The sequence below is a fragment of the Suillus discolor genome (genome assembly GCF_016758755.1).
Source record: "Suillus discolor strain FC423 chromosome Unknown F5147scaffold_52, whole genome shotgun sequence".
In the NCBI taxonomy this organism is placed as follows: Eukaryota; Fungi; Basidiomycota; class Agaricomycetes; order Boletales; family Suillaceae; genus Suillus; species Suillus discolor.
Window position 1 is genome coordinate 192380 of NW_024541299.1, and position 20955 is coordinate 213334.

The 20955-nt window shown below is 47.6% G+C and overlaps 9 protein-coding genes across 9 annotated transcripts; 6 read left to right on the plus strand and 3 right to left on the minus strand.

Moving 5' to 3' along the window:
- The first annotated feature begins 25 nt into the window (after positions 1–25).
- On the plus strand, positions 26–2714 carry F5147DRAFT_709729 (aspartic peptidase domain-containing protein). Its single transcript, XM_041438226.1, has 9 exons — positions 26–142; positions 200–345; positions 409–729; positions 795–886; positions 944–1003; positions 1052–1499; positions 1550–1739; positions 1791–1863; positions 1916–2714. Exons 3-9 carry the CDS (start codon positions 512–514, stop codon positions 2413–2415), a joined length of 1581 nt encoding a protein of 526 aa, XP_041289729.1. The 5' UTR covers positions 26–142; positions 200–345; positions 409–511; the 3' UTR covers positions 2416–2714.
- F5147DRAFT_709733 (dynactin p62 family-domain-containing protein) lies at positions 2715–4924 on the plus strand. Its single transcript, XM_041438227.1, has 5 exons — positions 2715–3129; positions 3178–3380; positions 3432–3855; positions 3914–4541; positions 4598–4924. The coding sequence occupies exons 1-5, from the start codon at positions 2891–2893 to the stop codon at positions 4775–4777; spliced, it is 1674 nt and encodes a 557-aa protein (XP_041289730.1). The 5' UTR covers positions 2715–2890; the 3' UTR covers positions 4778–4924.
- Positions 4925–4942: 18 nt separating this feature from the next.
- On the plus strand, positions 4943–6620 carry F5147DRAFT_754537 (uncharacterized protein; the record flags this gene model as incomplete). Its single annotated transcript, XM_041440291.1, has 6 exons — positions 4943–5196; positions 5224–5459; positions 5514–5785; positions 5841–6009; positions 6060–6446; positions 6498–6620. Exons 1-6 carry the CDS (start codon positions 5160–5162, stop codon positions 6618–6620), a joined length of 1224 nt encoding a protein of 407 aa, XP_041289731.1. The 5' UTR covers positions 4943–5159.
- Positions 6621–7708: 1088 nt separating this feature from the next.
- On the plus strand, positions 7709–9154 carry F5147DRAFT_655420 (uncharacterized protein; the record flags this gene model as incomplete). Its single annotated transcript, XM_041433973.1, has 5 exons — positions 7709–7990; positions 8050–8343; positions 8397–8564; positions 8597–8986; positions 9041–9154. 5 exons carry the CDS (start codon positions 7709–7711, stop codon positions 9152–9154), a joined length of 1248 nt encoding a protein of 415 aa, XP_041289732.1.
- Positions 9155–9629: 475 nt separating this feature from the next.
- Positions 9630–12253, plus strand: F5147DRAFT_709739 (uncharacterized protein). The gene is made up of 8 exons (XM_041438228.1): positions 9630–10044; positions 10093–10199; positions 10253–10564; positions 10615–11051; positions 11104–11547; positions 11601–11653; positions 11705–11759; positions 11815–12253. The coding sequence occupies exons 1-8, from the start codon at positions 9751–9753 to the stop codon at positions 12063–12065; spliced, it is 1953 nt and encodes a 650-aa protein (XP_041289733.1). The 5' UTR covers positions 9630–9750; the 3' UTR covers positions 12066–12253.
- A 188-nt stretch (positions 12254–12441) lies between these two features.
- On the plus strand, positions 12442–14579 carry F5147DRAFT_709745 (uncharacterized protein). The gene is made up of 8 exons (XM_041438229.1): positions 12442–12843; positions 12896–13072; positions 13131–13273; positions 13321–13483; positions 13541–13719; positions 13773–13848; positions 13912–14010; positions 14067–14579. Exons 1-8 carry the CDS (start codon positions 12544–12546, stop codon positions 14262–14264), a joined length of 1335 nt encoding a protein of 444 aa, XP_041289734.1. The 5' UTR covers positions 12442–12543; the 3' UTR covers positions 14265–14579.
- Positions 14580–16458, minus strand: F5147DRAFT_709752 (uncharacterized protein). The gene is made up of 6 exons (XM_041438230.1): positions 16140–16458; positions 16027–16080; positions 15696–15969; positions 15445–15617; positions 15240–15384; positions 14580–15165 (listed from the first exon to the last, which is right to left on the minus strand). The coding sequence occupies exons 1-6, from the start codon at positions 16260–16262 to the stop codon at positions 14711–14713; spliced, it is 1224 nt and encodes a 407-aa protein (XP_041289735.1). The 5' UTR covers positions 16263–16458; the 3' UTR covers positions 14580–14710.
- A 305-nt stretch (positions 16459–16763) lies between these two features.
- Positions 16764–17615, minus strand: F5147DRAFT_709756 (uncharacterized protein). Its single transcript, XM_041438231.1, has 5 exons — positions 17429–17615; positions 17236–17382; positions 17177–17187; positions 17102–17116; positions 16764–17051 (listed from the first exon to the last, which is right to left on the minus strand). The coding sequence occupies exons 1-5, from the start codon at positions 17511–17513 to the stop codon at positions 16953–16955; spliced, it is 357 nt and encodes a 118-aa protein (XP_041289736.1). The 5' UTR covers positions 17514–17615; the 3' UTR covers positions 16764–16952.
- A 1248-nt stretch (positions 17616–18863) lies between these two features.
- On the minus strand, positions 18864–19657 carry F5147DRAFT_709758 (uncharacterized protein). Its single transcript, XM_041438232.1, has 2 exons — positions 19585–19657; positions 18864–19393 (listed from the first exon to the last, which is right to left on the minus strand). The coding sequence occupies exons 1-2, from the start codon at positions 19644–19646 to the stop codon at positions 19018–19020; spliced, it is 438 nt and encodes a 145-aa protein (XP_041289737.1). The 5' UTR covers positions 19647–19657; the 3' UTR covers positions 18864–19017.
- Between the last annotated feature and the right edge of the window lie 1298 nt (positions 19658–20955).

A 20955-nucleotide genomic window follows, 5' to 3' on the forward strand; every position in this document is an offset into this window, starting at 1 on the left:
TTGCACAGCAATTTTACTAGGCTCTCATATCAAGCCTATCTTCCCTTCTCCACGTAACGTTCTATCAGATCAGCGTGCTCTGGAATCGCCTTGGAAATGGCCTGATTATCTACTGGATTGTACTGGAATGAAATTCATGATTGTGAGTGACCTCCTTATGTGCCCTATAGGGTAGTGCTGAGTGACAATGCATTATTAGATTGTACAAGTAATAGACCATCCAATCTGGATGCTGCCGCCTAGTCTCCCTATAGACGAATGGAAATGGGTTTTCCTTCTTAGCAGGTGTCTGTAACTCGTGACAGAACATGCACGACAACCAATGAAGTAATCCGGTCGAAGATGGTGAGCCCTAAGCACTGCAGGCAACACGTGGATTCTGAACGCCCGTCTGATCAATTCATGAAGCTCAGGCTGTGCTGTCAACGTAAAACATGCAGCCGACCCCCATATAACCCTGAAGGCTCAGCATCTCGGTTTATTTCTTTTCTCTTCAGTCCTTTCCAGTGCTATGAGGTCGTTTTTGCTCCTTGGCTTTTTAGTCATCTTGAACACCGCAAACGGGGTTCACCTTGAACTGCATGGCAAGACTGGAATTTCTAGGTCCAAGCTTCAGAGAAGGACAAGCATCAGCGGCCTCGAAAGCACTGTGGAAGATGACCAGAATATCCAGTACATGACAAACATCACCTTGAATGGACAATTGCTCGGTGTTCTGATCGATACCGGCAGGAAAGTCAACCACTCTCAAGCGATGTTTTTGCAACTCAAAAGCCTGACATTGCTATTGCCTTCAGCTCAGATCTCTTTGTAACATCTCAGGTTCCTGGTGCTGTTGACGAGCACTACCAGGCTGAAATTGGCTATGCCTCTGGAGGTGCTGCTGGTGAGTTATTTCTTACAATATTAATGGGATGCCGTTGTTCATTTCCGTTACCTCAAGGGGAAGTCTTATCAGCCACGATGGAATTCGCCGGGTATCAGATTGACGCCCAATATTTCAGTGCGTTATGCATCCTATCCGCTATCATATCTGCTAATCGATACAAAGTATTTGCTAACTCGACGGATGGATTTACACAATCCGTCGATGGTCTCGTCGGCCTTGGGCCATACACAGGCTCTGTGATTAGATTCATCGGTGGGACAGCGGCTGCAGACCCTCCTCTCGACCGAATCTTCCGCTCTAACGACACCATATCGAACTTCGTCGCTATTCTTCTCGATCGCTCTGACGACCCTGACGAACCTTATCCAGGCGACCTTGCTATCGGAGAAGTCTTGACTGAATATGAGGATATTCAGACACAACCTCAACACCCAGTCACGTCGGTCATGGTGCCCGGGAATCAGCATTGGATGACATTACTTGACGAAAATGGGATCATCGGTCCAGATGGCAAACCTATTACCATCAAGACTCAAGTCACTGATACACCCTATCCTAATAACGCGACTGTCGTCTTTGATACAGGTTTCACGTTCCCCCAAGTTTCTTCGTAAGTTCTTCGTAAAAAAAACCCTCATCTACTCTGATACATCATGACAGTCACGTTGCCGAGGCGCTCTATGGTAACGTTCCCGGCGCCTCTTTAACGAACATCGCGGGTTTAGGAGAAATCTGGGCATTGCCCTGCGACCAAGAGCTTAATGCCACATTTTTGTTCGCTGGAATCAAATTCCCTATTCACCCACTTGATCTCAACTTTGATATGGGCGAGAACCAATGTGTTGGAGCTGTGAGTCTATGAACCCTTGATTGTTGCCAGCTTTATAATTGTCTTAACAAGTTCCAACCATTCTCGTACGATGATACGGAGGATGGCGTGGTGATGTACGATATGGTCCTCGGCATGGCCTTTTGTGAGTCTAGATACCTACTATTCTAGGACGTTCAGGTTCTAAAATCGAACAGTGCGCAATGCATACCTTCTGATTGATTTCGGTTCTTTTGTCGACGGGGCACCTCCTGGCACCAATGCCCCGTACATACAATTGTTGCCAATCACTAATGCTGTCAATGCCTCTGCGGATTTTGCACGAGTGCGCTTGGCCAATGGCTCAAATGTCGATGACCTCGCTTCGCTGGCCTCACATTCTTCCACGACCTCGACCTCGACTACGACCACCACGACCACGACATCAAACGCCAGGCTGTCACCATGGGTGATTGGTATTATTTTCGGCGCTGTTATTTCGGTTTTTCTTCTGGGCATCTGCGTATACTATTGCTGCCGTCGCCGTCGCTTGCAGCGCGTTTCTTCTACGCAAGCTACGTGGGTTCCTTACGCACCCCAGAGCTACCGTCCACTCTACGACCCCTCGCCGCAAGGAGCATATGATATGCATTTGGCGCCTAATGCGAACCCAGTTCACGTTCCTGAATACAGAAGTGCTTGGGATGCACACTACTGAATGTACCTGGCCCGAGCGGGCTTGGGGTCTTGTACTGCCTCATTTTCCTGTGATACCATTTTGGTTATGCGCTAGGCTTTCTCCATCTGGACACTACTTATCACTGCACGGCATACTTATATACGATGACTGACATGAACAATCGACTGACAAGTCACCTACTTTTATGAATTGATGTCCATTGTTGAATACCTCTCATAATGGTGGCTTACATCGAGAGAGTAACCATTCCAGTCTGTTCTTGTAGTCAGAACATCAAAACCTAGTCCAAGAGTCTAGCCTAGTAAGGTTCGCCCGGTAATAGTTAGTTAATTATTATCTTTTCTACCGTAATCCACATTCTGTCTTCCTGGCCCGGTCATCAAGGTACAAGTTCAACACCTTTCGATTGCTCCGAAAGTGCATCTCACTCTGTACCGAAATTTGTCCTCGCTGATGTGCATTTACGTTGCTGTTGACAAGAACGTAGACATTGATGGCGCCAACAATCCATTACTATTGTCCATGCCAATCTGGAGAGTCAGTTCAGACGCCTCCGCCTCCGCATATGGCGTCTTCCTCGGCTAGTTTCCACCCTTTGCATAGTTTGTTCTTTTGCGAGGAATGTGACGCTGTTCGGTGCAATCGCTGCGTTTCCGTCGAAGTCAGTGGCTACTATTGTCCAAATTGTCTTTTCGAAGTCCCAAGTGCAAGCGTTCGCGCGGAAAAGAACAGGTAAACTTATGTTATCCTCTTGCTATGACTGTTGCTCACAAGTAATAGATGTGCTCGAAATTGTTTTTCATGTCCTATATGCCGGTCAACCTTGCAAGTAGTCGCCTCTGACCCCCCTGATGGCGGCGATGGTAGGCCTTCCGTGTCTTTAAGTAACGTTGGAGAGCCTCCCTTCTTTCTTTATTGTAACCACTGCAGATGGGACTCTGCCGAAGTTGGGATAACATTTGAAAAACCAACTGGACTTGCCGGTGCGCTGCTCCCTCTACACATCAGTTTACATCTAATCATCTATCTGATAGCACAGCTGCAGAAATTTGAAGACTCTGCGCCCGAATCCCTGGAGTTTGAGCGACTGAAGGAGCATTTTGAACCTTTCCTCCGTACATCATCTCTTTCTTCTTTGTCACATGTTCCGAGTACTTCTTCTCATCATCTTCCTACTTCATCTGCTACAGCCGCTGCTTCCGCTGCGCTTGCGCGTGATGTTCCCGGTGTTGGGAAATACAACCCTCTCGCTCGCAGTCGTGTGGGCCGGGACAGGACGGCAAATAAGGACGAAATGCCGGAGTACAAAAGTAGAATGGAGATCGGTGTTCTTGGTCAGCTGGGGTCTGAGGGAGATAGTTCGGATGTCGAGGCACTTCGGCGCATGGAAAGTGCGGAGGAAATTGCGTCACTTGAGCAAAGGTGGGGAAACAGCTGGACCACCTCGCTTAGAACAAGGTGCGTGCATTTTGGGCATGTGTGGGAGAAGATACTAAACTTGGAGTGAACTGATCAGCGATCTACGACCTCTGCGGATACCACTCCATTCCAAAGTCTCGAAGCGATGCCCAAGTTGCAGGCACATCCTCATCAAACCAGAGCAGAAAGCGCAATCTGTGCGATACAAGATCAAGCTTGTAGCGGCTAATTATTTGCCAGCGATGACTGTGGCCCTTCCGCACACTCAAGGGGCCGACGCCACTAGGCGTCCGCAGGCTAAGGTACCCAGTGCCTCGGATGACCGGAATGCTGGTGCTATGATGGCCGGAAAATCGTATCCCTTCCACCTCGCTTTGACAAATCCCCTCTATGATCCCATTCAAGTTCGACTTTCAGTGCAGCGAATGCATGTCACTGCAGCAACTAACAGTACTGCACCGGAGAAGGCTCGCAGGACACCCTTCGCAGTATCTCTGCCAACCTCTTCATTCCCTGTCGCTGCATTTGCTGAAGCATGGGAATATGATGACGACGACGATATGTTCGGGCTCGAAGACGATGAGCTTGGTTTGGAGATGGGTCGAACCCGAGACAAAGATGGGAAAGGGAAAGTCAAGACTGTAGGAGTTTTGGAAAAGAGGGCTAATGTTACGGTTGTGGGGGGTGAGGTTGTCATCGGAAAAGAGGCCCGGGGCCACGTAAAGGTATGTACAGAAGCATCAGTGAACCCTTGACTCGTACTCAGTTTATCGGTGTACAGTTTAATATGCTTGTTTCTTACACCTATCGATCGGATGATCCACTTCCCTCGGAGGATGGTGCGGGGACGCCTTCCCGCACAGTTGCGAAGACCCCGGAAGTGAAGACATTCACCTTCTATACTGTCGTTGATCTTGGTCCCATTCTTCCTAGGGAAGAAAAGTTGGATCCAGATATATGATGCCAGGTTCTCATGCTCCTTTATTGCTGTATTGCGATGCATGGCTTATGCCATTTGGGCCTGTATTGCAGCAACTTAAACTTCGATACCCACGAAGAATGCCTGAATCTTTGAATGCCGATAGCACAGCCTTATTCACAACCATCATCACACGTGAGAATCATCATGATCGTTAACGCGTTAGCAGATCTGAGTCAGTCTGCATCAAACGCTAACTAGACTAGACAACAATCTTTACAAGATTGCGGTGCCGGTCTGTGTATCATGTTTCCCCTTGACTCCAGGATGACTCGTGTGTACGCTGAAATGGATACTTGGGTTGCTATAAACACCATTGACCGAGGTGTGTAAGAGATCCAACGCCTCATACCTCGAGATCAAAATGGAGTCTATTCCCCCTTCATATACTCCTTCCCCACCTTCGCCGTCATACTCTCCTTCCCCACCATCACCGTCATACTCGACACAGCTTCTCCCAGGGGAACAAACGGTTGAGGAGACTCGACGACGGTCTCCGCAAGCTTTGAATACCGGAGTCTTTCGTAGAATAACAGACAGCACCACACTTGTTTTAAAAGATCAGCAACCGGGGAGCATAACGCCTGTTTACGGAAGAAATGGACTCGTTCGAGGTCACATATCTTTGCGAAGTTCAGAAGGCCTCGTAGAGGTCACCTTGAAGGTAGAGTTTACATCGTTCTTCAAATTAGCATTTATCTTAGTATTTTCCCAATAGCTCGAGGGCCACCTTCGTCTTGAGACATCAGGGGCAGCCATCACCACATTGGTTGCATCTGATTCGTATTCTTTGTGGAGCTCTTCGTCCACTGAGCCATGTCCTATGACCCTACCATTTACAATATTCTTTCCTTCTACTTTCATGGATAGATGTAAACCGCAGCCTTTACCCCCCTCATTCGAGCACAAATTAGCGACGTGCACCTACACTCTTAGCGTCGTAATCTCAAGACCTCGACGATTTTTATCATCTTTCCGCTCTAGTGATTGGTGAGCATGAATAGCAGTGTTTAAATTTCACATTTTCTGATTGGACAATCTACAGCCTCGTGGTACCCGTATGCTATCATCCGCGTTCTCGCCCACACACACCCATGCTTCCGAGCGACGTGCCGTTCATGACCACGGTGAAGAGCTCCCCTGAAGAATGGCACCAAGTACTCTCTACCATGAATGCAACACAGAGTTCCAGGCTCACGCCGGTACAATGTCTTGTAAGTCTTTCAAATTGTGGTTTTTGTCATTTTCCTAACTGCTGTGGTAGCTCTTTATTCCTTCATCACAGGTTTATCCATTATCTGAGACCATACCGTTCCACCTCCAATTGCGTGCTCCATCGAGTTCATTAGCTCCATTCATTGACAAGTCTGCACCTAATCATGGCCTTCCTGTGCTCTCCTCAGAGGAAATCTCCATCCGCGTATACATACTCCGCCAAGTAGTTGTCAAAATCTTCGAAGAACAAAAATCGAGCAATCGAATAATAGGAGAAGGCAAATTGACATGCTCCTCACCTCTACCCGACAACCATCACTCATATCGCAACGTTCCCCTTGGGAAGGGCATTGACTGTCTGGACTGGGATGGGGAACTGCAATATACCGAAGAAGTCACCATCGGAAGCTTCGCAACAAACCCGCTCTCAGTTAGAGTGAGTCTTGAACCATGATTCCTATGATTTCCCTGTTGACATTATGTTTAGGATTTCATTGTGCTCTCCCTGGAACCTCTGCAGCCACTCAAGTGCCCGCTTCTTGCATCAAAACACCTTCATCCGATTCGTCTAGTGACAGACCCATGGTCGGATCACGCAGTGACTTGGTAGTATGGCTAGGACCCAGTTTTTTACAAGACCAAGCCACTGAGCACGGCTCTCTTCCGCATACTCTACTCTATTATATTCCAGATCTATTGTTTATATGATTGGTCGAGCTTTTATACATAGTAAGTTTACATTCTTACTAAGCTCCTAGCCCGTTTACTAATTTGTCTAGCTTATACTTCCTACTATTAGTACTAGTCAGGTTCCGCTCTAAGCAGCACTGCATTATTACGGCTCCGGCAGCCGTTGAAAGCCGCTTGGAGACCGTTTTACTATAATTGCTGCACAAACCAAAATATCATGATACTCTCTTTTCAAATATTACATTGTATCTACCATGAAAAATACTAGTACTAGTAGAACAGTCTGAACTGTACCCAAAGCCAACTTGCTTACGTCCCTCGGTCTTCGGCCAGTGGAGTTCTAAAAATAGAATTTTACTACGTTAAGGTGCACTGCTCCTGCGCCCATCACTGAACCGCTGCAGGGCAGTCGCCGCATCAGCTCAAGCAAGGCACTAGTACTGCCCTGAAAGCCTGGCGCCTGGCTCGGTATTCAGGATACGCGCCCCGTCATTAGAATATTGCTGATCCATCTGCAGCTTTGCAGCGTTTCGACTCTGAGAACAGCATTGATGCCTCGCTACCAATGGGAGCTTTTGCCTCAGTGTTGGGAAAGGGTTTTCTTTGAGTCCTGTCAGACTCATGAGCCGTCCGCCGGGTGTGCCTAAGATAGGTCACACTGCGCCAACACTGCGCCAAGGTTTACATCATGATCATTTGATTATTGTCATTGCGTTGTTCACGCATTCCCTTACGTTGACCAAGCATAGCAAGAAACACAGGATGGCGTTGTTACGGCGATCTCGCCGGCCACCGCCATGCATTCAACTCGATCCTGATGCAAAAGCACCTGTCCTTTTTTCGCATCACGGTAGCCGCTGAACGGCGCTGCTCCCGGATCCACGTTTTGTCCGAAAATGATGCAACTGTCAACACCACTGGTTTCACCGTGACATGGGTATAAAGCTGTTATCCATCATGGGTATCCATCCGTTCAGCCTCCAAGTGTCCCACATCTCTTCTTCACATATGGCAACATTCTCCGTTCAGCTGCTGCCGGAGTATACACCATCGAAGCCTGCACCTGACTACTCTTCCAAACTACTTCCTGGAGAGAAGTGCATACAAAGATCGCCTCGCTTGATCCAACGTGGGGACAATGCATCATTCACTTACCGGCAAAGAGGGATGACCCTCAAATTGATGGACTGTCGTGAAGAGGATCGCCATCCATCATATGGTCTGGGGAGTACTATCCGAGGAGAAGTTGCACTTGATAATCGCCGGAGAGTTGTAGCTGTTGCAGCAAAGGTATGTGGGATCTGTCGTGTTCGGTGTTCCACTACGTCATTTCTAATATCACCCATTAGCTTGAAGGTCGTATTTACCTTTCAGGGCAACCATCCAAGGGGGTTACTATCATTTCAAAGGAGCGGACCCTGTGGGAGAGCTCTACTCTGAATGGACAAACTTGTCCCAGCATCATGCCATTATCGATGTCTTTTCCAACCTCCTATCGAGAGCGTGGCCAGGATCGTCCTTTCCGTTTGCCGCCATCCTTTGAGTTACCGAAACCGCAACGCGTGGCCATAGTGTACACACTGCAGATCATTGTCACAAAGTCGAGAAATGTTCCAATGATTGGAAAGAAGCTTTCGAGGCGAGTGCGCAGCAGATCTGAATGCATCTCGAAACTGAAACCATCATCATCAGGGAGGCATACATGAACATACACATCAGGTACCGCCCCCGAGTACGGCCATCAAGGCCAGTCCCAGATTCCTTCAGCGAGGTGAAACAATCTCCTGAGGATTGGATGGAGGATGTTTGGATTACAAAGCCGACCGTTGGTACAGGAAACGATGCATTCTTAGCACGTTGTCATGTAGGTTGATGTCGTCGCGATCGATCATTCAGAAACTGATGCTAGTTTGTTCCAAGTTATTCTTTCCGTCTGTCCGTGTGTTCACCGCTTCGGAAAAGATACCTTTCCATTTGCGACTAGAGACTTCACCGGTCTTCTTGCATAGTCTTGCGAAGCTCTTCCTTCCTCACGAAAATCCCTCGGAAATAAAAGAAGTCTTAAACGTGTTTATACTACGGCAGACTACCGTCAACATTCAAGGCACGTCATTCAGTCACGACCAAGTTCTTGGTCGCGGACAGATGACGCTGCAATCATCACCCACCTCCAAAGTCCTAATTTCAGAATCAGAAGAACCTGTGACATGGAGTTGGAATGGCAACCTTCAGTGTGACGTTCCCGTGTTGAACACTGGTTTCAATACCGGCCAGATTAGCACTTCGGTGAGCTGGTGTCTCTCTAAACAATCTGAATTCGAACTCATAAAGTGATTCTAGGACTACATTGTGCTGTCCTTACTACTGCCTCCTGGTCAATTGCGACCTGACCTTTCACTTCAACGCGTTATCCCTATACGACTCGCTACAGAACCATGGGTCGATCGCTCATAAACCTATTTTTCTCATCGCATTGTGTTTTTACTACTGCACTGTACATATATTCACAACCACATCGTCATCTGCTATATCCTTATTGTTCTTTATTATATCTATCACCTCGTGCTATATTGCTAACTTATAGTTCTTATAAGTTTGGTACCCCTGTACCAAGATCATACATATTGTGCGGTCTTCATACCTTCATCAGTGATTCTGGTTTAATTCTGTTGAATGTATGTTCGATCAAATAGTTCCTACTACGTTCTTGTGTCACAGGTTCGAGTTCACTAATAATGATCTTCGAATTTAAATGGCTTAGGTTGTTGGGCCTTAGGCTTCACGCGGATTATACTGTCATTTTCTAAGACTTATTTCCATAAAACTCAGGTAGCCTGTCGGCAGATTAATCCAAAGGAATCATTGGAGCGTCCAATTTCGTTCGAAAGGGGGAATCAGCGGGCCCACGCACGTGCCTTTAAATTGCATCCGCGCAATGACACAACTGGTTCGTGGCGTAGTGCTAGTACTGCTTGGAGACTTTTGGAGCAAATAGTTATGGATCGACTCCGTCATGCTGCGCTCAGTTCTATGCTCTTTCAAACACCACAATGACTGTCTCAGATAAAGCCTACTCGCTAACTCACTCCCAGAAGACGCTTACTGCGGCGCTCGCAGCCTCCCCGGCATCATCACCCGGAGATCTTGTGAAAACGCTCTATGCAGAGCATCACAAGAAGCCCGTGTCCTCCGCAGGTTATCTGGAGACATTTATGGGTGTGCTGCAGCACGGAAATGATAATGAGACACAGCGAATTCCACCCGGTGAACCTACACAAACGGATCTCGACCGCGCCGCCGAGTGCGGAGATTTTGGCAGTAGGCCAAGTGACCTGTTCTTAAAGGTGAGTGAAGTGCGGCAGACGTATAATCTTGACTCATTGCATAAAAAGATCTACTGTGACGTACTTACTACGCTCGATACAAATCCTTGGGCTGGTGTGGTATCGCCCCCCTTGTTGGGTTCTAGAGGTGTTGTGAACCTGAGCATTATTTCCGTGTAATTCCAGGTTTCTTATTTCCTTGTTCGTCTTTCGCTAATGCGTTGAGCAGCATTCCGGATATCATACAGCACCATTATGACTGTATCGTCCGTGCTGAGTCGGAGGTGTTTTTGGCAACAAACTTTTGGCAAGCATCCAAGTCCGCTAGCAAGATATGCGATGCCTTGCTCGAACTCTCGCGCAGAGCCATGAAAAGGGGCAAGAAGGTCGTGGTGAAGATGATGTACGACCGTGCAAATTTAAAGATGCTCATGGAAAGCCACATTATTGTCGACGATGCAGCAATGGCCAGTGATGAAGTAAAGCTCCCCAAGAGGAGCGACATGCCAGGAATCGACTTCGAATTGGTAAATTTTCATCAGTGAGTGTTCCCAGTTGTCTCTCATATGCGAATTACTACATGATGCAAAGACCTGTTTTTGGGACATTTCATTGCAAGTTCATGATCGTGGATCGCAAAGTGGCGCTCCTGAACTCAAATAACATTCAAGACCGTCCTAACATGGAGATGATGATCCACTTAGAGGGCCCGATTGTTGACAGTTTGTATGATACTGCTCTCATCAGTTGGTTTAGGCCCATGCGCCCACCCCTTCCGTTGCTCAATACTCGGTATCGGCCGCCTGAGGGAGGCTACAAATTTGGAATGGATAATGAATACGCCACGACCCGGATTCTGGATGGTAGCAAAGGGGCGGAACTTTTCAAGACACTGCAACAGGAGGCCGGCGGCATTCACGACAGAGACTTGGATAAAGAAGGAAGGGAAGATCCTGCCTCTTCTGGGTCTCTACCTGCAGGAGTCCCATTCATCTCCGGCACCTATCAGACAATTACAGAGCACCTCAGTAAGCCATCGTCTCGTTTCACATCCAAGTTCCCTAGTCTGATACCATGTAGATGCCGGAGATCAGCCAGATACACATGCCACTATATCGTATGAGCCACCAGCATCGTCTAGAGATGAATACACCCCGCACATTCTCCACACACATCATGGAGAATGTCCCATGGCATTGGTAAACCGTGCGCCGAACGGAAATCCTGGGAATGCCGCGAGTGGTTTGCACAACGCGCAGGATGCAGCCTGGCTTGCAGGGCTGAAATACGCCCAAAGGAAGATTTTCATTCAAAGTCCGACTTTAAATGCAGTCCCTGTAGTTGGAGGCATCTTGGACGCAGTCAGGCGCGGCATTGAGTGCACACTGTATATAGACGTGGGATTTAATGATGGTGGGGAAGCACTCCCCGGACAGGGCGGCACGAATGAGGAAGTATCCAAGACGATGTTCGCACAGTTAACTGACGAGGAGAAAGAGAAACTCAAACTTTATTGGTATACGGGTATGTGCTTCTCCCGCGAGGGTGTGTTGAATACTCACCTGTAATCATTTCAGGCAAGGATCAAATAAAGCCCATCAATGCGTCCGCGCAGAAACGGAACTGTCATGTTCGTCCTATCTTTATTGAAGTTAGTAGCGGAGCCCTTACCTGGTTTCAGGTGAAACTAATGATCATCGACGATTCTGTTGGGATCGTAGGCAACGGCAACCAAGGTATAAGTGGTTTTCACCGTTAGACCACTCACAGATGTTCATCAAAAATTCTCAGACACGCAGTCTTGGTATCACAGCCAAGAGGTGAACGTTATGGTTGACAACCCAATAGTATGTCAGGAATGGTTTGATGGCATCCGGAGAAATCAGAACACGCATTTACATGAGTTGGAGAAAGATGGCATATACCGTGATAAGCACGGCAACCCACTTACGGACTCTACTGGCGTTGGGTCAGGATTTCGAGGGGTGGTCAAAGGGATCCAAGGGAGTATCGCGCGAGTTCGTGGAAAGGGTGGGTTTTAGGCACTCTTACACTCCCTTGAGTGAGCTGGAGGCTCCTAGTAGAAGCGAGTGTAATTATTTATCCATGCACACGTTGACGTTATTGTAATCGGTGTTCGTCAGCCGAATGCCCGTGTGGGATATTGGCCACACTTGTAACCGTGCAGCCACGAGGTTCATATTATGGTTTTCCTCGCTTCTTGTCATCCAAACTTGTCCACATCATTCAAGCAGCCCCAGTGAACCACCATATTGAGAACTGCGCTCGGGTCCCATTTTCCTTTTTTCAGCATTGAAACACAACTCCAAAGTTGAGGAAGCGCCCGAACTTTAGTTGACCGTCTTCACCGAACCTAATACTCATTTAGCTGTGGACGCCGAAGGGAGTGGGAAGCTAGGGTTAAGTATAGCCGAGGACCCGCATGGTGCTCGACGTTCCACATAACACTCAATCCTCGAGAAGGAAATGGATCTTTTTGAACTTTGCTAGCGCACTACCATGTCCACCACTGCAACCAATGTAACACTTCCCGCGTACCCTTCTCCCTCATCACAGGTCCATTCACCGACGTATACCGCTACTCCTCAGGCTCATGAATATCGGTTAGCTTACAATGAGCGTCTAAATCCCAACCGATCGCCGCGTGAATTTGTAAAGCAAGCCAAAAATGGTGGCGTGACTCTTCGCCTTGCGGGCCAAGACGACCGAGTCACGTTTCCTGTCTATGGTTATGGCGCATCTGTGGAGGGCACCCTCGACATCCACAAACGAGATGGTATCACGAGTGTTGAAGTTCAAGTGAGCGGATTAGCCAGGTGAATAGGGGTTTATTCTGATACAGTCCCCTTAGATCGAAGGAACCCTCATGATGGAGGAGTTGGCTGAAAGTGGGACAACAAACTGCAAATTGTTTCTCAACAAGACAATTTTGTGGGTCAAGGACAGAGTTTACGAAGCGCCATGCCCGCGTTCGCTCTCGTTCAGTCTCCCTCTTCCAACCACCTTTTCGGACGGCAGAAAATCCTATGTATGTAAACGGCGCGAAATTTGAACAGCATCTTGACGATTACAATTTACGAGTACAGCCTCTCCCGCCAAGCCATGAGGCCCACCTATCCGGCCTGCCTGGATTTCGGGCGAGGATTAATTATAGCATTAGTGTCAGTGCTGTGAAACCAAACATCATACCACATGCAGTCAAGTCGTCCTTGTTGGGGGGTGGAGATTGGTGTGTTTCTAGGTGGGATTGTCTGAAACCTTTTTCACAGTTTACAGGACGATTTCGACTCCGTTTGTGTATCTTCCTCGCACTCGCCCATCTTCCTCATTACCACCACCTCTGGTACCCGGTCAATGGGGAATAATCGAGACCTCGCAATGGAAGGTCTTTCCGACCTTGATTCACGCAAATAAAGGAGGACACGACATCATGGTAAAGGTTGGTTGATGCTGTGAATGAATGTATATCTCAATCCTGATGGTTTCCGGGCATCAGTTATATCTCCCAGCCAGTCGAACATTCTGCATACACGAGTCCATTCCTTTCCATATTATGTTCTCGTCTTCGGCAATGTCTCTTGCTGCATTTATGCCTTTGGGACCGGTGGTAATCACATCTCTGAAAACGCAGCACACAAAAATACAGTTGTTGAGGCAGACGACTGTTGATGTTCGGTTTGTTCTTTCAGTGATTTTCGTGTAAATGTACTTGATAATTCGCTCGACAGCAATGCTTTAATACTTGGCACCCGCACCGACATCTGGAGAGTCGATTATATTGGCGAAGGTGCTTTCAGACATGCAGTATGTCACGCAATGCGCAGTGCATTTGGCAAAGGGCGCTTGATGATTGACGTGATTCCATAGGGTGAAGGCGGCGCACACTGGATTGCATTCTCAGGAGATATTTATATCAGTCCCGATATCAAGGTCGGAGGCTTCAGGGCGGGTGGTTTTTCCATCAAGGTAGGCACTTGCTTTACATCTTTGTTGAGAGCTTCAGCTGAGACCTAGTCATAAAGGATTGTATAGTCCTGACCATGACTCCGCCCGATATCTCCAAATCGCCTTTCAAGGAACTGCGGCTCACAGTTCCTGTCCAACTTGCAACGGATCCCTACCCAAGAGATGGATCTGGCACTATCGGATACACTGGCCAACCTGGTTCTCCATCGATATCTTCCTCAGATGAATTTGGGGCTACTCCAGAACTCGGTTAAGTGATATTATGAATGACTTTGTGGTTTGCAATCATTGTCATTTACATACCGCACCATAGACTATTGACGGTATCGCAAGCCAAGTGTCATGCGTTCTTTGCGTCATACACTCTGTACACACGTACGTATGCGTTTTGATGATCCACATGTGCGTCATGACCAGGGTAGGGTCGGTGTTGGTTTCTTCTCACTGAGCTATTTTAAACATCATAGAAACCCGCGCATTCGAGTTCACTTGGTGCGGCATAGGCCGGAACTTCGAATGGCGTGCCGCATCAAGGGAACTGAGGTGTGAGCGAGCTGATGGAGACCTTCAGTGCAACTTGTCATTGTGCATGTCTACATTCTACATTTGAAACACGAGAAATCTATAATCCTATCGCTAATAAAGAGGCTATAAGAACTATCGGGAATACGAGTAAAACGGAGTCTACATCTACCAAAACCTAGTACCAAATGCTCCTCGTCCTATGGACAGGCAAAATATGTTCTGTCTCGATCCCCTCAAGACACTCTTCCCCCCCCTGCAACTTCTTAGCCAAATCCCAAAGATAGAAATCAATCAAAACACAGCTCGCTTCCCAACCTGATCCACATCTCATCATCTCACTCCGCATACGTTCAACAGCAACGATGCTCGCCGCGCGCAAGCTCATCTCTTCTCTCGATCCAGCTCTGAGTTGCGTTCCGGTGCACAACTCGTGTTTGAGCGATGGGGGATAGGTAAGGATGCGCAGGTGGTGCAAGATCTGGGGGACACGGTAATCTGCGAACATCGTTAGGGCGCTGATGCGTGCTCCGTCCAGGCCGGGGAAGATCGGGTGTGGGGTGTAGGGATTTTCTGGGTAGAAGGCTGCCCAGGTTTCTGCTACTAGGATCTGGGGCCGTTTCCAGAAATATACTAGTAAGCACAAACTCGTCAGCCTTGTGGAATTGATTGACGCCAATTGGGTGCCATGATTAATATTAACTTGCCTCGTCGTCCATTGAACATTCGGTCATCTCTAAAACTCGGGAACGAATCTGTGACGAATTGGACGAGGTCGAGCGCCGTGCCCTGATTGTCGTATCTTCCTTGGAAGGCTTGTAAAAACCCTAGGTATGAACCTCCAAATTCACTCTATACATTAATATGTGTCCATAAACCAGCATGCATATATGCACATGGGGAAAAGCTTACGTTGCACAATATAGTACCGACTTCGCGCATGATCGCTAAACGCTCATTAAACAGGGGCATCGATTCAGCCGACTGGGGTGCAGCGCGGAATACGTGCGCGATCAGCGAGTCCGGGCACAGCGTCTCAGAAGAATAAAATCGGGGATCGATTATGGGTATACCCTCCTCTAACGCTAGTGACCATCAGGTCCGATTCAGTCAGATTCGGACTCTACAAATAAGAAACAAAAGATGATGACGCGTTTGCCCACCTCGATTCAGAGCAGCAACTAAGCTCCAGTATCCAGTGTGCACAGTCGTTGCCTCGCTACTCCAGCTAGTCCGCCATTCAATACCGTACCGATCCAGCTGGCCTTCCTTTTCCGACCAAAAACTGAAATTTAAAGAAGAGATGAGGAATATCCAGTTCAGACATGCACCCGTGAGTATATCGTCAGGGTCATACGGCTCCGGCGGACAGATGTGCAAGGGGTGCGTGCGCCATGTACGCGGAGTATATGGCTCGGAAGAGACTTGTTTCAAAATCTGCGTAGATCGGTCAGATGCGCGATGCTCTCGAATTATATGGAAGATTAAATTGACGTATTGTGTGGCTTTTTTGACCGCATCGTCGTTGATCTTGACGATATTTGTTTGCTGGTGTATCGTTGATTAAAATGAGTGTCACTCGGTACTACGTCTATATGAAAACTTACTTCGAGGACAAACTCGGCGCTAGAGACGACTGGGTTGGTTGGGTGCATTTTTACAGGTGGAACAGGCTCTTGGATATGTTTTTCATCGAAGACAGGTGAAGTAGATGGCATGGAGAACGTCATGATGGTGGTTGTCCAAGTGGGGGTTTTCAAGTTGGCAAGCGGGAGTACGCTAATAAAAGCCTTCCGCTTTTAAGGGTCGCTTCCGTGGGTTTTCGCCCACTGAAGGAATGTTGAGCACGGTAATTAGTATCTGTATCTGTATTTCTATTGAAAGGGGTGAAATTGGAATTGGAATTAGGCTTTGTGACAGCGCCACAAGGCGGGTGAAAATACTTCGAGCTGTGTTGATTCACGTGAGTTTTTCGGAAACACTCTAATTCTTCAACGAACTTCACTTTTGCTTTCGACCCTTCAATGTAGACTCGTACATTCTCTCTGGGATACAATTTTTTTGTGTCGGAATTGAATGGGTCACACACCAGTATCTCCGTGCAGTCGTCACCGGTCGATCTTTCTCTATGCAAATTACCAGTTTCGTTCTCTCACCTGTGATAATCAAGGCAATCACCCATTTCAAGCTAAGTGCATATGCCTGAAGCAGTCAAGTGTGGAGTTTGAACGTTTGAACATTCGGGAAATCTCGTATATTACTGGTTATACTTGTGGCGATGGGAAGATGAGTTTTCATGGGTAAATATGTTATACCTTGAATGTCCTACTATACAGTACCACAAGTGGTCTACGGTGACAGATAATGTAGCTCGAGTAATAGGATAGAGTCCAAGGAAAGCCACTGACACGACCAAGGTATCAATCTGAAGTTGAACCTCGACGGCGTTTCACTGGAATGGTCTCTTCACCTCGCAACACTTGTTCCCCGTGCTTTTTGACATTTGATTTACCAAAAGCCTGTAGATAGATAAATCGAGAGAATAATAGCAGGCGAGTAAGTGACTGACTTTTCCACGGATGACCTGAGTGGAAGTGGGCAAGATAATTAATGAGTAATAAGTTACAGTCGATGCGGATCATACCTTGGCATAACCTACCGGCGCGTCAGTTTGTATGCCCGAATTCTATGAGTGACGCTCACCAAATACTTGTTCTTTGAATGTCGGGGACCGTTTTTTCTCTGCAGGGACCTCTACCACGTTTATATTGGGGTCATTGTAATCGACCTCGGAGGGATCACGAATCTGGTCTGCGGGAATATGAGCGCCGTCACCAGGTGAAGTGGAAGCTGCGTTTATTAAGTCTAAGTGAGATCGAATGGATAGAGTACCTACCTTGTTGTGGTGCGGTGTTGACTTTGGTTGGTTCAACGCTCTTTGAAGGAGGGCGGGGTGCATCGTCTTTGGTGGAAGAGGACATGATGATATGGTGGAGTGGAATTGAAAGTCAATAGGCTTTATAGTAGAAATGACATCATTGTTCGTGATTATGTAAGAAACCAGGCGTCACAGTACCTAGGTTGCTCCCAGAAAGCAATTACAAGCGGTCCTCGATTGTTGAGCTAGCCTGCACGGTCCTTGAGATATTCAAGGAGGGGCAAAATAAACTTTTCCGCTCCAACAAACTGAACTGCACTTCAAAGTTTTCCCGTAAATGTGCTGCGACGGCGACCTCAACATCAAATAGTCACCGTTCCCAAAGTTGACTTACGGAGTCTTTAGACACAAATTCCCTGTGCTGGTGTGAAAGCGCCAAGCGCTTGTTCTGGTGAGCATATTGCAATTACGACTTCGATGAGTTGCAACTTGTTCGCTAGTTCTCAGGCTGTTGTCCTTCGCATCTCGGAAGTGGTCATTGCTCTGACAATATAGCTGCCACGGCAGCAGATGACAGTGAAACTTGATGCGATAGTGCGGACAGCAATGCGTAACTACCAGCTAAGGGAAGATATCATATCATGTAATACTAAGATGTCGTACTTGCGAGACTTACAGTTGCGTTGGTATCACTGTGATTAGTCTGACACAGCGCCAGCAGAGCCGACAGGAGAATGCCTTCATTTAGAGCCGGAGAAGATGCGATTTAGTCGTGTATTGTGGCAGCATTGAAAGCCGCGAGTGTACGATGAGAACATGGGCCTAAAAGCGTCATTTTTGGGGCTGAGAGCGAGTTCGGGTACATTCGTCCCTCGTATCGCAGTTGGAGGTAATGATGTAATGAATCTTGCCACCACTTGGGGTGGAAGCCATGGCTTTCGCCATCGAACCTCGTGCAGTAGGCATTGCTGCTGATTTGAACGGTAATATAAGTGAAAAGATGGAAGAAGAACTGAGGACGGATGTCAAAATGAAAAGCACGGCATATGTAGGATTGAGAGCATCTTGACAAAGTGCGGGATTCATGATAAAGGAAAGAGGGAAAGAACTACACAAGATGGTAAAAATACATACCGAAATCTCCTGACCAGCTACTCTGATTCTCTCCTTGTGGGCCTCCATGAACCACGGTCCTGACAGGGATAGAAACGCATTGAGCGTGCGGTCAAGGTTCGAACTTCGCGTTCACCTCCCGAGATTGTATGATGGTACAGTCGGCATTCTTTACAGCCTCGAAAAATAAAGTCAGCTCAAAGTCCACGGACAGGGAGGACCCGTCTGAAGCCAATTTCGTGGTTCGCGCAGTAAAAGCAGGAGACAATGGGGATAATGAAATGCTTGTTGAACTGACCTTCAATATTAAAGAAGCGTTCACTGCCTGCAAACTAACGGAGAAACAAAATGCAAGTAGGAAAACGTCATTGGTTAAAAGCTGTAAGAATTTCAACCCTTTGCCAGCCATAGGAGTAACGAGAATGGTCGGCGGTCTTTCCTATCAGCTGTTATATATATGTTCACTATTTCAACGAAGAAAGACCAGGGTGTCCTCACGCCTCCACTACTGACAAAATCAGAGTCATCAGATTCGATAGCACCAGCATCTGGGAACTCGTCTCTTGAGCCTGGCTGATCATACTTCCACGACGGGTGGAGGCTCTTGTATTTCCGGCTGCTGCGGAGGGCTGGGTGAGTATGGGTTGGACGAGGAGGGTTGTTCCTGTGCGTGGGCGGGATGGATAGGTGGAGTGGAGAGCTTGTGAGACAACAGGAAGTGGATGACGGGGTGAATTTGGTGGGAGAGGAGGAGGGACTTGTACAGGTGCTACCGGTTGAGGAGGTGGTTGGTATACTGGAGTAGCGACGATCTGTTGCGTCAGAACTGGTTGTGCAGTACTACTCTTTGCAGTGCGCACGGGAGTTAGTCTTGTTCGGATTGGTTGTTGACCAAGTGTGAACACTTTTAAGGTAAGCTGAAACGAGTTTGTTTAGTGAGAAATGTATGAGTTAATGAAATCAACCTTTGGATGTGATTGTTGAGGTGCGGGTAATACATAGTGCGGGTTGAACTGGTTTGTAGGATTATTAGCTGCATTTGAGAGCTGCGTTGTTGTCACAATTGTAAATCTGTTAAGTTTGTTATGTTCGTTGGGTAAGTCGTCAAGGATGCGTCAGTCATCTTAGCAGTTGTTGTTGAGCGGTAGTAGTGGGGTCCTACTCACCTGACCGTCACCGCTTATGTTACTACTTAGTAATATCAGTAGATGTGCTACAACATTACTAATTAGAGGGAAAAGTCTACCACACAAGACTTCAGCGATTTCTTCAGCGATTAGCAGTGACTTGTAAGGTATTTTCTTGCCGGCTATTACCCAGCTATACCCAGTGTATACATCAGTAAATCGTAACTTTCTCACAGAGGTCACAAATAGTGATGTGCACGGCCCGGCTTCAGGCCATGGGCCAGCCAAAGCCGAGCCTGATTAGGCCGAGCCGAGCCGGGCCCAAGTCAGGGCCTGACCACAGCCCAGGGCCCAGCTTGAGGTGTTGAAAAGCCTGAGCCGGCGGCTCAGGCCGCGGCTTTTTGTTCCTTATCGGCCTCGATATTTGCAACCATGTAACTATGAAAACAGGGTCAGTCCAGCTAATCCACCAACCAAGTACATCCACATGAAGGGATATAACCTGCCAAATAAGGGTGTGTCTGACACTTGCCGTTCCTCGACCACACGCGAATCACATTGTCCGTACCGCCGCTCATGAATTTGTCACCTTGTGGAGAATATTTGATGGCATAAACTCACGCATGACTGGTTTGTATAAGTGGCACTATTTGTCGACCAGTATCTGGGTTCCAGCGTCATATGGTGCTGTCCTCCGATCCACTTGCTATCTCGAGGGAATTGTGAGACCAATCGAGGCACACCACTGGTGTTACGACACACGGTCGTGTGTGACTAGGATGATCTAAACAGTGACAACCACGACAGTGGTACCGAGTGCTGAGAGTCGTTGGCCTTTACAGACAAGCAAAGGTTGTGTACTCAAACGTAGCTCGTGGTGGATAACGAGGGGTTACGCTGAGATGATAGCGGTTTACAGACAGTGAGAGGCGTCACTGAAGGTACAAGTCGATGTCGAGCAGGTAGCTTTAGTGGGACAAGGAGTTCAAGGGTAAATCTAGTAAGATTAAAGTAAGGAACGTCTACTGTTAATCTTCGACCTTATATAAGGCTACTCTTCGTATCTAAGCTCAGCCTAAAGCTGGGTTCTAATCTGCTTATCTACATGAGTCAGAGATAGCGTCCATGAGGCGGGCTTCTATCGTAGATAGGATCCATGAGGCATCCTTCTATCAGTACATGAGGCAGCACGAGGCTTGCCTTCTATCTTGATAACATAAATAGGTCTTCTAGACCTATGTCGTCATGTGTCGTCACGTGTGGTCCAGACCGCTTATCTAAGCCGGCAGTTGCTGCTTATCGTCT

Excerpts from the sequence above, each read along its gene's own strand:
- F5147DRAFT_709729 (XM_041438226.1), top strand. The coding sequence starts at position 512 with ATGAGGTCGTTTTTGCTCCTTGGCTTTTTAGTCATCTTGAACACCGCA. Across the intron at positions 1,740-1,790 it reads AGAACCAATGTGTTGGAGCT|TTCCAACCATTCTCGTACGA; the intron begins GTGAGTCTATGA and ends TGTCTTAACAAG. Across the intron at positions 1,864-1,915 it reads GGTCCTCGGCATGGCCTTTT|TGCGCAATGCATACCTTCTG; the intron begins GTGAGTCTAGAT and ends AAAATCGAACAG.
- F5147DRAFT_709752 (XM_041438230.1), bottom strand. The coding sequence starts at position 16,262 with ATGACGTTCTCCATGCCATCTACTTCACCTGTCTTCGATGAAAAACAT. Across the intron at positions 15,385-15,444 it reads TCGGTACTATATTGTGCAAC|AGTGAATTTGGAGGTTCATA; the intron begins GTAAGCTTTTCC and ends ATTAATGTATAG. Across the intron at positions 15,166-15,239 it reads AATGTTCAATGGACGACGAG|TATATTTCTGGAAACGGCCC; the intron begins GCAAGTTAATAT and ends TGTGCTTACTAG.
- F5147DRAFT_709745 (XM_041438229.1), top strand. The coding sequence starts at position 12,544 with ATGTCCACCACTGCAACCAATGTAACACTTCCCGCGTACCCTTCTCCC. Across the intron at positions 13,274-13,320 it reads TTGTTGGGGGGTGGAGATTG|GACGATTTCGACTCCGTTTG; the intron begins GTGTGTTTCTAG and ends CACAGTTTACAG. Across the intron at positions 13,484-13,540 it reads GACACGACATCATGGTAAAG|TTATATCTCCCAGCCAGTCG; the intron begins GTTGGTTGATGC and ends TCCGGGCATCAG.
- F5147DRAFT_709756 (XM_041438231.1), bottom strand. The coding sequence starts at position 17,513 with ATGTCCTCTTCCACCAAAGACGATGCACCCCGCCCTCCTTCAAAGAGC. Across the intron at positions 17,383-17,428 it reads CAACACCGCACCACAACAAG|CTTCCACTTCACCTGGTGAC; the intron begins GTAGGTACTCTA and ends TAATAAACGCAG.
- F5147DRAFT_709739 (XM_041438228.1), top strand. The coding sequence starts at position 9,751 with ATGACTGTCTCAGATAAAGCCTACTCGCTAACTCACTCCCAGAAGACG. Across the intron at positions 11,548-11,600 it reads CAAACTTTATTGGTATACGG|GCAAGGATCAAATAAAGCCC; the intron begins GTATGTGCTTCT and ends TAATCATTTCAG. Across the intron at positions 11,760-11,814 it reads CGTAGGCAACGGCAACCAAG|ACACGCAGTCTTGGTATCAC; the intron begins GTATAAGTGGTT and ends AAAAATTCTCAG.
- F5147DRAFT_709733 (XM_041438227.1), top strand. The coding sequence starts at position 2,891 with ATGGCGCCAACAATCCATTACTATTGTCCATGCCAATCTGGAGAGTCA. Across the intron at positions 3,856-3,913 it reads ACCACCTCGCTTAGAACAAG|CGATCTACGACCTCTGCGGA; the intron begins GTGCGTGCATTT and ends TGAACTGATCAG. Across the intron at positions 4,542-4,597 it reads AGGCCCGGGGCCACGTAAAG|TTTAATATGCTTGTTTCTTA; the intron begins GTATGTACAGAA and ends ATCGGTGTACAG.
- F5147DRAFT_709758 (XM_041438232.1), bottom strand. The coding sequence starts at position 19,646 with ATGACTGACGCATCCTTGACGACTTACCCAACGAACATAACAAACTTA. Across the intron at positions 19,394-19,584 it reads AACTTAACAGATTTACAATT|ACTAACTCCCGTGCGCACTG; the intron begins GTGACAACAACG and ends AATCCGAACAAG.